At 39.2% G+C, this 14,530-nt stretch overlaps 1 protein-coding gene across 2 annotated transcripts in view; it reads right to left on the reverse strand.

Annotated features, from left to right (window-relative positions):
* Positions 1 to 14,530, reverse strand: part of LOC123512434 (G patch domain-containing protein 1-like) — a 176,940-nt gene that overhangs the window by 154,370 nt on the left and 8,040 nt on the right. The window contains exon 2 of one of the 2 annotated variants that reach the window (XM_045268848.1): positions 3,085 to 3,095. In XM_045268848.1, coding sequence (XP_045124783.1) covers positions 3,085 to 3,095 — 11 coding nt within the window. Of the gene's footprint in view, positions 1 to 3,025; positions 3,096 to 14,530 lie in introns of both variants that reach the window. The other variant, XM_045268847.1, reaches the window with a different exon arrangement.

Raw genomic sequence — 14,530 nt, forward strand, 5'->3', positions numbered from 1 at the left:
CCCTTCTCCTCTAACTTCCATAGTAATCTTTCATGTGGCACTTTATCAAAAGCCTTTTTAGATCTAAATAAATACAGTCAACCCATCCTCTCTCTCTTGTACTTTATCAACTATTCTAGAGTAGAAACTCAATAAATTTGTCACACATGACCGACCTTTTCTAAAACCAAATTGGCTATTTGATAATATTTTGTTGTCTTCAAGAAACTCGATCCATTGCTTCTTTATTACTTTTTCACACATCTTGCATATTACACTAGTTAGTGATACCGGTCTGTAATTTAAAGGTTCTTCCTTCCTTCCGCTCTTATATATGGGAACCACCTCAGCTCTTTTCCACTCCACTGGCACTGTTCCATTTTCTATTGAGCATTTTATGATGTTGTATATTGGACTTGCTAGTTCTTCCCTACATTCTTTCAGTATTCTGCCTGAGACTTCATCCGGTCCCATTGCCTTTTCCTCATCCAATTCCGTCATCAACTTTTTATTTCAAGCTTGGTTACTTTAATCTCTTTCATATAGACAGTCTCTATTACCCTGTGGTCTTTCAAATTTGGATTCCTTAGTAAAGACCTCATGAAATTTACTATTTAACAGTTCTGCCATACTTTTTGGGTCTTCCACCATTCCGTTTCTCCTTTTAACCTTTCTATTGTTTCTTTTTGTCTTATTTTTCCATTTATGAATCTGTAGAACAATTTTGGTTGTTCCTTACATTTTTCGACAATGTCCTTTTCATAGTTCTTTTCTTCTTCCTTTCTCACCTTAGCATATTCATTTCTTGCTGTTTTGAAGTTTTCCTTATTTTCTGGATTTCTGTTTCTTCTCCACCTTTTCCATGCTCCATCTCGTTTCTCCTTTGCCCTAGCACATCTTGCATTAAACCAATCTTTCTTTCCTTCTTCTTTAGGTCTATATTTCGGAACATATTCCCTGACCCCAGTTTTGTATATTTCCAAAAATAAGTTATATTTCTCTTGAACCGTTAATGAGTTTTCCATCTCCTCCCAGTTTACGTTTTAAAATAGTTCTTGAGATTCTCAATATCAGCCTTTCTGTAATTTAATCGGTCTCCTTTGTATGATTCATCTCTATCTTCCTTTCCTTCTTCTATATCCATCTCTAATATTACATGGTCACTCTTTCCCAATGGGCACTTGTATCTTATATCATCGTTAATTGGTATATCCCTTGTAAAAACTAGGTCTAATCTTGCCGGCTCATCGTTTCCTCTGAATCTTGTGTTTTCCTTTACTCTTTGGACCATCAAATTATCTATCATTAGGTTCAGGAATCTATCTCCCAGGCATCTTCCCCATACCACTTTCATAATTTTCCCAGTCTACCTCCTTACAGTTGAAATCTCCTACCAATATCACTTTTCTCCTTTCCTTAATGATTCTTGTAAGACTCCTTATTGTGTCATCTATCATGTCTCTATATTCTTGGTTAGTCCATGAGTTTGTTTTGGTGGCACATATGTTCCAATGATTGTTAACTCCTTTTGTTAATATGCATCTTAACATACAGTATTTCTGATTTTCCTTCCCCAAACTCCACTTGATTTACCACTATCTCCTTCCTTAACATCATCATGACTCCTCCTCCTCCTTTACCCACTCTGTCTCTCCTCCATATATTATACCTTTTATCTATGTCTATTTTTATTGCCTCATTTAACTTTGTTTCCACCAGGCATACAATATCTGGTTCTTCTTTCTTTATGTAATCTCTTAATTCTAATTTACTAGATAAAATCCCATCTATGTTTGTATACATCATTTTTAATCTCTTGTTCTTATCATTTTTAGTTAAACTTGCTCCATTCTTTTCTCTTCTTTCTCTTTTATATACCATTTCCTTATCCTGTCTCCTATAATTCTCCAAAAAAATGCCTTCTTCTCCTCCTCTGACCTTTCATTATTTTTTTCTCTTGCTTCTGCCACCAGTTCATTGTGTCTCTTCCTTTCCTCCTCGTTTCTATTTTTCTTTATATATATATATCTTTGCAACCTTCTGTTTCTCTGAGTTTCATTTTTCTATATAGTACTTCTGCTGCTGCTTGTGATTTTAGTAATATCTTAATTGGTCTCACTGTTCCTTCTTGATATGGTCCCATTCTATGGATTTCTTCTACTTCCTCTTCTAAGTTCTGTCTATCCTCGTCATTCAGATGTTTTAGTAGGTCTTTTACTGATTTCATTTCGTCTTTTTCCCTTCTTGGTCTATATTTAACATTTTTTCTTTCAGTCCAAAAATAATTACACTCTTCTTTTTTCCGCAATTTCTCTTACTAAATTTTCTTTTTCTTGAGGACTCCTATCATTTTGCTTGTCATATTTTCATCTCTTTCTTTTAACTGTTCTTGAAATACTTCTTGAAATGATTCCTTGTCTTTCTTATCTTGGATTCTCCATGCTTGTACTTCTTTTTTAATCACGTCTTGTACTCTTTCTTCTTCTTTGTTAACTAGATCTTTTAGCTTTTCTTTTTTTTTCTCGGCTTTACCGAGTCCTTCTTCCATCAATTTCTTATAGTTCGCTATTTGGACTTTTAATTCTTCATTTTCGGTTCTTAGCCTAGTTTCGTTTTCTTCCACTCTTTTTATCCTTTCTTTCAATTTCTGGAGCTCTTTATCCTGTTCTTCATTCTCTTTCATTCCCATACTCTCCTTTATCAATTTATCTAATTTACGTTCGATAGTTAAGACTCTATCAAATAGTGAAGTTTGCGCCGTATCAAAGCCTTCAAATTCTCTTTTCTCTCTCACCAACATTGTCATCATCAGCTTTCATTCTTTCCCCTTGTCACATACCTGCATTTAGATGGAATATCTTTCTCACTCATTATTATTTAACACTGTATTCATGAAAAAAAAAATGAGTCCACACTTATCGCCCAGGCCACTGTAAACCCAAACAAAGGTAGTGAAGATCAGCTGATTGTCGGGAGCGACGGTATCGCGTCCTTCCTCTGCTGCGTCTCGTGTGTGTGTGTGTGTGTGTGTGTGTGTGTTACTCACCTTCTTCGCCCCTGCTTGTCGGTAACAATCTGGTCCTCCACCCTCGGAGCCTTGCGTACCTGCACATCATCTGTGAGGAAGAAGAGGTAAAGGAATGTTCATGACCTTAGTTCATGACTGTACATTATTTAGCCTTGGCCTCTAAGAAGTCTTATATGACATCCTGGCAAAGCAAAAGCATTACTGATATCTTAAATGTTGAATTACCTTACTTGTCACATCTGCATCTGCATACTTATTTGTAAGAGGCAAAATAAAATCATACATATATAATGGAGACTCAATGCTCGAATTTGATTAATTCCAAATGGCTGTTTGAGTATCAAAAAGTTAGACTATCGATATCTACAAATCAGGTAATTTGTTCTAATCTTAGCAAAACCAAGTTTATAAAAACTTCAATGTAATTTTTTTGTAATCTTGATTTGTACATATTGTAAGTGGTCTTTTTTTTTTTTTTTTTTTTAATATCCTGGACTATAGCGCCTGTAAATAACTGGAATAGTATTGGAAGTGCTGTTAAGCTTCCACCCATTAGTGGCGCAGGCAGTTTTATTTATAGTAGTACCCATATTAGGGCCTATATCACCATCCAAGTGCATCTTTGGTGTAACCACATAGAATCTGGTTATCATAGTGACATGTAGGTAACTTTAAGCCACTTGACAAATGACAAAGTTTCAAGGCTGTACTTGGTAGGATTCGAACCTACGCATGGACGACTGCCCGATCCCACGATCACTATCTTATCCACTATGCCATCGTAGAAGAGGAGAGGAGAAAGGTGGGGAGGAGGGATGTCATTGGAGGACAAATCATCATCCATGAAAACATCTGGTGTGATTCCTGTGAACTCATCAGAGGAGGGATGTGGCTCACTAACACTTACACTTGCACTAGATTCTTTATTTTCACCACCAATAAGCCTTTTTGGTGTCATTGTAAGTTTCTAAATGAAAAAACTACCAACAAAATGCAGAAGAATGTGGTTTTTCTCAAGACTGCAGTAGGACTAGGGATGTGAACCGGTATCCAGTATACTGGAATACCAGCATTTTTTTTTTTTTTTTTTACCAGTAATCTGGTATCAGAACAGGACAATAGCGGCGGCAGAGAGGGAGAGGCCAGAGCTTTGTTTACAACTATGTGTGTGGCTATTCGATTACCAGATATTTTCACCACTAATAAGCCTTTGGTGTTAATGCAAATTTATAAATGAAAAACTACAGACAGAACACACAAGAATGTTATTCTGAAGACTGCAGCAGCACAATTGGCAGAGGGGTGGAGGGAGAGGCTAGGGAGTCTTTGTTTACAACCACATGTGTGGTCGTTTTGACTATCAAGTAATTTTTCAAGTATTAAATAAAACTTTTGTGTTCAAATGCAGTTCAATATTAACGAGTGCAGGGTGCTGAGAGTGGGTAGAGATAACCCAAACAATAGGTACACAATAGATAAACGTGACACTAGGAAGTTCCAAGTATGAGAAAGATTTAGGAGTCATAGTTAGCTCTGATCTCAATACAAGGAAACAATGTATCGAGGCCAGAAATAAGGTGAATAGAGTATTAGGTTTCATCTTTAGAAGTGTTAAAAGCAGGAGTCCCAAAGTAATACTAAAATTATACTTGGCGCTGGTCAGGCCACATCTTGACTATGCAGTACAATTCTGGTCCCCACATTACAGGAAGGACAAAGCTCTGTTGGAGTCAGTGCAAAGGAGGATGACTAAAAGGATACAGGGAATGAGGGATATACCTACCCTATGAAGAGAGACTGAAAAAACTTAGTCTGCATTCCTTAGAGAGACGTAGGTTAAGAGGAGACCTGATAGAAGTATTTAAGTGGTATAAGGGTTTTAACAAAGGGGATATGAATGTAGTTCTTAGGATCAGTAGCAGGACAGAACCAGAAATAATGGGTTTAAACTTGAAAAATTCAGGTTTAGGAAGGAAATGGGAAGGAACTGGTTTTCAAACAGAGTGGTTGATGAGTGGAATAGTCTCAGTGGGCATGTAGTCAGGGCTGAGTCAATAGGCAGCTTTAAAAGAAGGTTAGATAAATTAATGGATGGGGAAGATAGATGGAATTAGGTAGATTAAGCACACTGGGACTGCCTCGTATAGGCCTGGCGGCCTCTTGCAGCTTCCCTCCTTTCTTATGTTCTTATGTTCTTATGTATTGAAAAGTTTGACTATTAAGATGATCAAGTATTGAGTCTCCACTGTATGTTGAATTTTTATGTATCAAAATACATTCTCATGAAATAAATGTTTTTTTTGTCAATTCCTGGATTTTTGCCTGTCAGTTCTTCCTGAGGTGGTGTACCTGTTGATATAGCTTTTTTGTTGGGTATGAGTGGTCTAAAAATGACTATAAACATTCATATAATTGATATTAAAATAAAAAGAAATGATAACATGGGAAAAACTGCTTCACGATTCGAATAAACGCTGATTTAACCAATGAAAAACTGCCCTAACCCAGTTGAATTGCGAGCATCCCCTTTATGTAAGTCGAAAAATGACGAGCTGAGACTAAGTTAACTAGGGAAAACAGTATTATATGAAACAACAGAAGAAATGAGTGAACTGATGAATGAGAGCTTTAGATCAGTATTTAATGTAGAAAGAAATATCATAGAACAAAACGACAAAGTGGGACAGGAAGGGTTACGAAACATTATGGTGCATAAACAAAGGAAATTAGTAAGTTACTAGAAAAGATAGAGGTAAGAAAAGCAATAGGGTCAGATGGAGTGTCAGGATGGATACTGAAAGAATGTAGAAAACAATTGGTAGACCTAATTTGGGATGTGATCAACAGTTCATTAACAAAAGAAAAGTATCTAGGGAATGGAAAAAAGAAATATAGTCCCAATATATAAAGGAGGGAAATGGACTGAGCCCTTTAATTATAGACCTCTGTCAATGACTAGTGTTGTGGGAAAGCTCTGTGAAATTGTGATTAAAGAAAAATGGCTGGACTAGCTGGAGGAAAATGAGATCATAAGTAACTCCCAATTTGGATTTAGAGAGGACAATCATGTATAACAAATCTGTTTCTATACTCAGGTAACAGATGAGATACAAGGGAGAGATGGATGGGTAGACACAGTGTACTTAGATATTAAAAAAAGCTTTTGACAGAGTACCACATTGAAGACTCCTATGGAAAATATAACATATAGGAGGAGTACAGGGAAGTATCTTAAGCTGGATGAGGGACTACTTAACAGAAAGAGAAATGAGTACAGTGATAAGAAACACCCCATCAAATTGGAGCACAGTAACTAGTGGCGTACCACAGGGATCAGTGCTGGCACCAAGTGTTCAAAAATTATATTAACAACATACATAAGAACCTGAGTAACTACATAAATTTGTTTGCTGATTATGCAAAACTCTTGGGAGTAATAAGAAACAATGAGGATTGTACAGAATTGCAGAGAGGTATCAATAAGATCTGGGAATAGAGTCAGGAATGGAAATTAGAATTTAATGCCAAAGAATGTCATGTGATGGAAATGGGTAAAAATAATAGAAAGCCTATGTGGGAGTATAAAATGGTAGAGGAGATTATAGTGAAAAAGAAGGAAGAGAAAAACCTGGGAGTGATTATACAAGACACTTTGTTCCCCCAAAAAGACACATAAATGAGTTATTTGCTTCAACATAAAAGACACTAACAAATATCAGGGTGGCATTTAACTACATGGACAAGAGTATGATGAAAAAAGATCATAACCATGATGATAAGACCTAAACTTGAATATGCAGCAGTGGTAAAGTCATTTATTAATAATCATTTCTTCATCACTGATGTACCACATTTTTTTTCTCTCTCTCTTCCCTCTATCCACACACGTACCTTAAAACAACTCCCGTTCTTTCCTCCAGCTTTCCCTGGAGAATTCACAGGTCACATTCCTTTCTCTCCATTCTGACCTCTTCTGATTGGCCTAGTTCTGCAACCTGATTGGTTGGTTCTACGTCTGAGAGACACAGGGACTCTGTTGTGGACTGAACGTTACAAAATTGCTTCAGATACATTCAGTCCATTTTGTTAGCAGACTGAGCATCGAGAGCGTGCAGGTAGTAAGCTTACACTGCCTGAGACCTCAATGCACACCACTTCCTACCAAGTGGTTGTAATCCTTTAATTGTTCACACCATGTGCTTGCTGCATCTACACTCCATAGACATCTATTCATTTTCCCCATATAACCTATAATGATACACCTCTCCCCTTCCCCACATATACAGACACATCCACACACACACACACACACATGCATGCACACACACACACACACACACACACACCGTCGCCGAGAGAGGACGGCTCGTCTCCGGCTGTGGACGGAAAGAGGAGAAACTACCTATGGTGTTACAGGGCCCAGGTATCTCTGTGTTAATGTCCTATTGTCGCATAGTGTAGAAAGTGGGCCATTTTCAAGCGGGATATGGAGAGTGGTCGCTGAGCGGAGAGTGTGGGCGGTGATTGTTTTGGCCGTAATCAGCTAACGATAACAATCATGGCGTCCATGCCTCAACAAGCCCGGGACTTTGAAGGGTTCGTGACTACTCCAAGAGGACTGGAGAAATTAGATATGGATGCAACAATTCAGGCATTAGAAAGTAAGTTCCTAAACATTTTATCCATAGAAGAAACACTGGATAGAGTCATAGCGGAGAATGATTCCTTCAAAAGAGATCTATTTGTTAACGATAGAGAACAAAGAGCTATTAAGGGAAAAAGTAGAAATGGAGAAAGAAAACCAACAACTAAGGAAACAATGTGAAGAGATGAAGGCTAAACTAGAAATGGAGAAGAAAATATCCGAAGGGGACTTGAGGAAGGAGGAATGCCTTAACCTAATTGATGCCAGGATGAAAGAAGTGAACCATGAACATCAGGAGGTACAAAGGTCCTTTAGGGAGATAGTGAAAAAGCAGGAAGAGGAAAATCAAGTGATTATGCAGAGTGAAATGGTAAAGGCACTAAAGGAAAATGAGTATGTGGTGAGAGATATTGCTGAAAAGAAAAAATGCGTGATCATAACAGGATTGAGGGAGGAAACTAACAGGAACTGGCAGGATAGGAGGGATAAGGATAATGACAGGATTAAGTCTTTACTGAATAAGATCTCAGTAAAAGAAGAGGGCCTATATGCTGAGGTAGAAGAAAGTGTGAGATTAGGAGCTTTTGAGGAAGGAAAGAATAGACCATTAAAATTGAAATTAAAGAGTCAGGTGGCAGCTGAGGCCTTGCTGAGGAGGGCTGGAAACTTAAGGACTCGGAGGAAACCAAAACAATTTACATAAGAAATACGTCACAGGATGAACGAATGAAAATGAAAGAGCTTGTAACTGAAGTGAAAGAGAGGAATGACGAAAGAACAGAGGAGGAAAAGACCAAGTTTTTTTGGAGGATGAGAAATGGGAGGCTAAAGAAGTGGTGGATAAAACAGACGGAATATACATTACATGGAAGAAAGAGACTAGGAATGGAATACAAGTGACTTACATGAATATAGATGTATTTCTGTCTAAGAGGCTAGAATGTATGGATTACCTAAGAAATAATGAACCCGACATAATGTGTGTGGTGGAAACAAAGCTAAGGCCCGAAATAAAGCTAGATTGGTTTGTTGTAAAACACTACAAAGTATGGAGAAATGATAGAAAAAATAAAGGAGGTGGTGGTATAATGGTTCTTACTAAGGAAGATCTGAAAGTGAAGGAGGTGAACTATAGTAAGAGAAATGAGGAAGTGATAAGTATGCTTATAACAGATGGTAAGAGGGACATTAATATTATAACAGTATACATACCACCCAGAACCAGTGCTTGGGAATATGAACAGTATCAAATGGTGATGAGAAATACTCTAGACAGAATGAAGCAAGAACTCATCAGAAAGGATAGAGTGATGATAGTCGGGGACTTTAGTTGTAAAGAAATAGTGTGGGACTACGAAGTGGTGAACGGTGTTGAGTGGGCAGAGGAATTGTTAAATGTAGCAACAAATAACTTGATGACACAGTGGGTGAGATCACCAACAAGGTGCAGGGGACAAGATGTTGCAGCAAGGTTGGATTTGGTATTTACCAGGGGCATCTCTCTAAAAGAGGAAATTGAACATGAATGTCCCTTGGGGAGAAGCGATCATGATGTCCTAAGCTTTGAGCTGGATACGGAATTAAGCACGAATAAGATTGTGGAACACAGGGAGGAAAAATTAATTTATATTAGGGCAAATTATAACCATATAAGGGAGTTCTTTAATGAAATTGACTGGTCTGTGGTATACCAGGAAAGAGATATACAATTGAAATACGATAAATTTATGGATTTATATAACTCTGCTGTGAAAAAGTTTGTGCCATATCATAGAAAGAGGACTTTAACATCAAGAGAAGTTTACTGTTTAGCAAGAAATAGATATGTTGAAGTAAGGAGAACACCACAAAAGGAATATGAACAGAGGGTGGTGGAAAAGTGTGATAGTGACACTAAAATGTTTTACAAATTAATAAATGGAAAACTAAATATAAGGGAGGGAATAGAAAAGGTAAAAAATGGGGAAGAAGTATATGAGGATGCTGGAGATATAGCTGAAATTTTGAACGACAACTTTTGCAAAGTGTTTATAAAGGAGGAGCATTTTATAGGAGAAAGGCCTACGGAAATAAAGCAAATGCAGGACATCATGGTTACTAAGGAAGATGTAAGGAAAATTATAAGCAATATGGATATTAATAAATCAATGGGGCCTGATGGCATATCTGGGAGGTTGCTAAAGAATGTAAGGTTCAATTGTTGAACCCCGTATTTGATATTGTGGAAACCTCCATACGAACAGGAATAGTCCCGAAAGAGTGGAAAAGAGCTGACATTGTGCCTATATATATGAATGGTAGTAGAATGGAACCACTAAATTATAGACCAGTATCGTTGACTAGTATATTGTGCAAGGTATGTGAAGAAGTAATTAAAGCTAAGTGGAGTGAGTATCTAGAAAGTGAAAACATTCTGAGTGAAAGACAGTTTGGTTTCAGAAAAGGAAGATCGCGCGTATCCAATTTATTATGTTTTTATTCAAGAGTGACTGACATACTACAACATAGAGAGGGATGGGTGGATGCTATCTACCTGGACTTGAGAAAGGCCTTTGATAAAGTACCACACAATAGACTGATGTGGAAACTAAAGAAGATTGGAGGAGTAAATGATAAACTAGCAAAATGGATGGAAAATTACTTAGTGGGAAGAGAAATGAGAACAGTGGTGAGAGGAAGGAAGTCCGAGTGGAAGAAGGTAACCAGTGGAGTTCCACAAGGGTCAGTGCTTGGTCCCATCATGTTTTTATTTATGTTAATGATATGCCAGTAGGAATTGACAGTTACATGAACATGTTTTGGACGATACTAAAATTATGAGGAGAGTAAAGAATGTGGAAGATTGTAACAAGTTACAGGAAGATCTTGATAAAATATATGAGTGGAGTAAAGAGTGGCAGATGGAATTTAATATAGACAAGAGCCATGTTATGAAAATGGGAAGAAGTAGATACAGACCAAACAGGGATTACAGGCTGGGTGATGAGAAAATTAAAGAGACCAATGAGGAGAAAGACTTAGGAGTAACCGTGCAAAACACTTTGTCACCGGAGAAACACATTAACAAGATATTTTGGAAAACATATAACATGCTTCAAAATATTGGCCTTGCATTCCACTACCTAGATGAAGGAATGATGAAGAAGATATTATGCACCTTAATAAGACCCCAGTTAGAATATGCAGCTTGTGTCTGGTCACTGCATATGAAGAAAAATGTGAAGAAGGTGGAAAGGGTACAGAGGCTGGCAACAAGGATGGTACCAGGACTCAGGGAGTTAGACTATGAGGAAAGACTGAGGAAACTGGGGCTGACCACATTAGAAGAGAGAAGAACAAGAGGAGACATGATAACTATGTATAAATTGGTGAACAAGATTGACATATTGGACAGAGTTGATAAAGGTGACCACAAGTAATCATCTCCGGGGACATGGAAAAAAATTAATAAAAGACATCTGTCTAAATGACGTGAGAAAATACAGTTTCCCGCATCGTAGCATTGATAAGTGGAATAAACTGAGCAGTGATGTCATTGACGCGGTGTGTGTTAATCAGATGAAAGAGAGATATGACAGGAGTGGACAAGGAGACAGGACACAGAGAGCTTAGCTCAGGCCCTGTAATACACAAATAAGTAAATACACACACACACACACACACACAGAGAGAGAGAGAGAGAGAGAGAGAGAGAGAGAGAGAGAGAGAGAGAGAGAGAGAGAGAGAGAGAGAGAGAGAGAGAGAGAGAATACTACTATACTGTACCTACGTACATTCACTTTTGTAAAATGGATACAATGGAATAAGTATTACATCACACACACACACACACATAAGAAAATTAGAGAGGCTACAAAAAATGGCTACAAGAATGGTCCCAGAATTTGAAGGGATGACATATGAGGAGAGACTAAAGGCTATGGATCTACCAACCTTGGAACAAAGAAGGGAGAGAGGAGACCTGATACAAGTCTATAAATTGATCAACGGAATGGACCAAGTGGATAATGAGAAACTGATCTTGAGAGAAGAATATGACATCCGAAGCACAAGATCGCATAGTAAAAAGCTGAGAAAGGGAAGATGTCTGAGAGATATTAAAAAATATAGTTTCCCGCAGAGATGTATTGAGACGTGGAACAGTTTAGATGAAGAAGTAGTGTCTGCAACGAGTGTGCACACTTTTAAAGTAAGATTGGATAAGTGTAGATATGGAGACGGGGCCACACGAACATAAAGCCCAGGCCCTGTAAAACTACAACTAGGTAAATACACACACACACACACACACACACACACACACACACACACAGTGGTGTGGTCACAGAGCTTGAAAAAAATATAAAAAAGATTAAAACAAATAAAACAAATAACAACAAAAATCATGCCAGGACTAAAGGACCTAACATATGAAGAAAGGTTGACGGAAACGGGATTGCCAACCTTACAAGATAGAAGAGAATGAGGAAACTTAATAACAATGTATAAAATAGTAAATGGCATGAAAATATTGACAAGGAAGACCTGGTGCTGATGACTGAGAAGCTGGAAGGACAAGAGGACATGTAAAGAAGATTAGGATGAGCAAATGTGTGAAGGATATTAGAAAATAGTTTTCCACATAGAATGATGGAAAAGTGGAATGCACTGAGTGATGAAGTCGTTACAGCACATAATGTGCATAACTTTAAAGAAAAATAGGATAAATGGAGACATGGAGACAGGACACTATGAGACCTGCTCAAACCCTGTACAATATAACTAGGTAAATACACACACACACGCACAAATCCGACCCCTGAACCACACGCTCATAACACTGCCCCTCCCCTCTTTAAGAAGGCCAATCTGGCTGTTCTAGTTCCACTCATGCAACTGTAAGCATACCATGCATACACCAACATTTCAAATAGTATAACTAAAATGCAAAACATTATAGAGTATTTACACTGTCATCGACAACATAATCTATTATCCACTGTGGTGCCTGTCTTTCACGTCATGGTTGCCCATCCTCCTTGTTTATGAACAGCTCTATCCTACAGAACAGTCCGTATCATCTCCAGCTGCTTTGGCAAATGATTCTTCAGCAGGATCATCCGTGCCATGCTCAAACTCTTCCACACTCCCCTCCACATGTGACTGACTTTCACTTTCCTCCTCACTACCTTCTTCACCTTCATTACCTTCCTCTCCCTAGGAGAACGACCCTGATATGCCCACAAACACTCTACATGAATCACTTGTGTCCATCTGTGATGCCCTCGATGAATTTTGTAGGTCACTTCTGACAGGACCTGCCATACCTCATAGGGATCCTCCCATGCATTCTAAAGTTTAGGCAAGAATTCTTTCTTGTGGAGTGGGTTTATGTAGCCATACGCTATCACCAGCATTGTATTTCTGTTCCCTTGACTGCCAATCATAACGTATCTTCATACAGTGCCCAGCAGTCCTCATGTGGTTCAAGCCAGTCGATGTGCAGCATGCAGTCCATCTTGAAGTGTCTGCACATAGGTTGATGTCACATAGTCGGCAACTTCTTGAGGAGGGCGGCCCATAGCAAAGTCTATCAGGAACTGTAGTTCCCGACTGAACATCAGCCTGGCAGGGGGGTGTGCCACTGCCTTGTGTTGGGCAGGGTGGTATGCCATTAAGAGGGTCTGCAGCTTCACGTCCTACTCCTGCTGATCACAGCTGAAATACTTGGCCACCTCCTGGATCAGCGTCCTGTTAAATTGCTCGACCAGACTATCAGACTGAGGCTAAATAGGGATAGTACAAGTCTTCTTGACTCCCAGCAACTGACAACACTCCTGAAACACAATGGACACAAATTCTCACCCCTGGTCTGAGTGTAGTTCCCGCCACACCCCAAAGCATGTGATGAAACTATTCACCAGAGCCTCTGCCACTGTCTCCATCTCATGACTGGGAAGGGCGTAGGCCTCAGGCCATTTGGTGAAGTAGTCCATTATCACACAAAATGATTCCCATAGGTGATGATGGGTAGGGTCCAGATGATATCCACTGCCACCCTTTCCAAGGGTGCGCCAACTTAACACTCACACAGTAGGTCTCTCCTAAGATCCCACGGTAGCAACACCACCTAGTAACTGTCATCCATGTGAATCGTCCCACCGATGTTGTGGCACTACACCCTCTAGGCCATCGGCCAGCCAGAGCACTATGGAGAAGTCTCAATCCACTCCAGCAGGGGAGTAAGGTCCTCATCCTCCCTCTGTTTTTGCTGCCACTTTCCCTCGGCATTCAGAGTCCCCCAGATCTGCAGCTGTAGACACACCAGACTTTCCTCTTTCTTCAAACAATATGGGCATTCTGGTTCACATGGACAGCAGCTCTGGCTGTCAGCATTGTTATGGACAAGACCAGAGCAATATTTTATCCCCTAGTGGTACTGTTCAAGGTGACCCAGCCATCATGCTAGTTGTCCTTCTGGGGTCTTGAGATTCTTCAGCCACTGCAGGGCAGAGTAATCTGTATGGATGGTGAAGTTGGCACCATATAAATAGGGATGGACATGCTCAGTGCTCCTTACTACTACCACCACTTCCTTGCGGGTCACACATTAGTTCTGTTCAGGACCAGTGAAACTTGCAATGTAGTATGCTACTAAATGTTCCAGTCCACCCTTCACCTGTGACAAGATAGCACCAAGGCCCTCAGCACTGAGATTGGTATCCAACAGGTAAGAACTGGATGATAGGGAGGTACTGAGGCCTCAATTAGGGCCTGCTTTAGATTGTCAAAAGTTTCCTGACAGGTCCCACTCCAATTGAAATGTGCACTCTTTCTTGTGAGTTGGTGGATGGGAAAGCTGATGCTGGAAAATTCAGGGACGAATCTCCTGTAGTAAG

The sequence above is a fragment of the Portunus trituberculatus genome, chromosome 33 (genome assembly GCF_017591435.1).
Source record: "Portunus trituberculatus isolate SZX2019 chromosome 33, ASM1759143v1, whole genome shotgun sequence".
NCBI lineage: Eukaryota > Metazoa > Arthropoda > Malacostraca > Decapoda > Portunidae > Portunus > Portunus trituberculatus.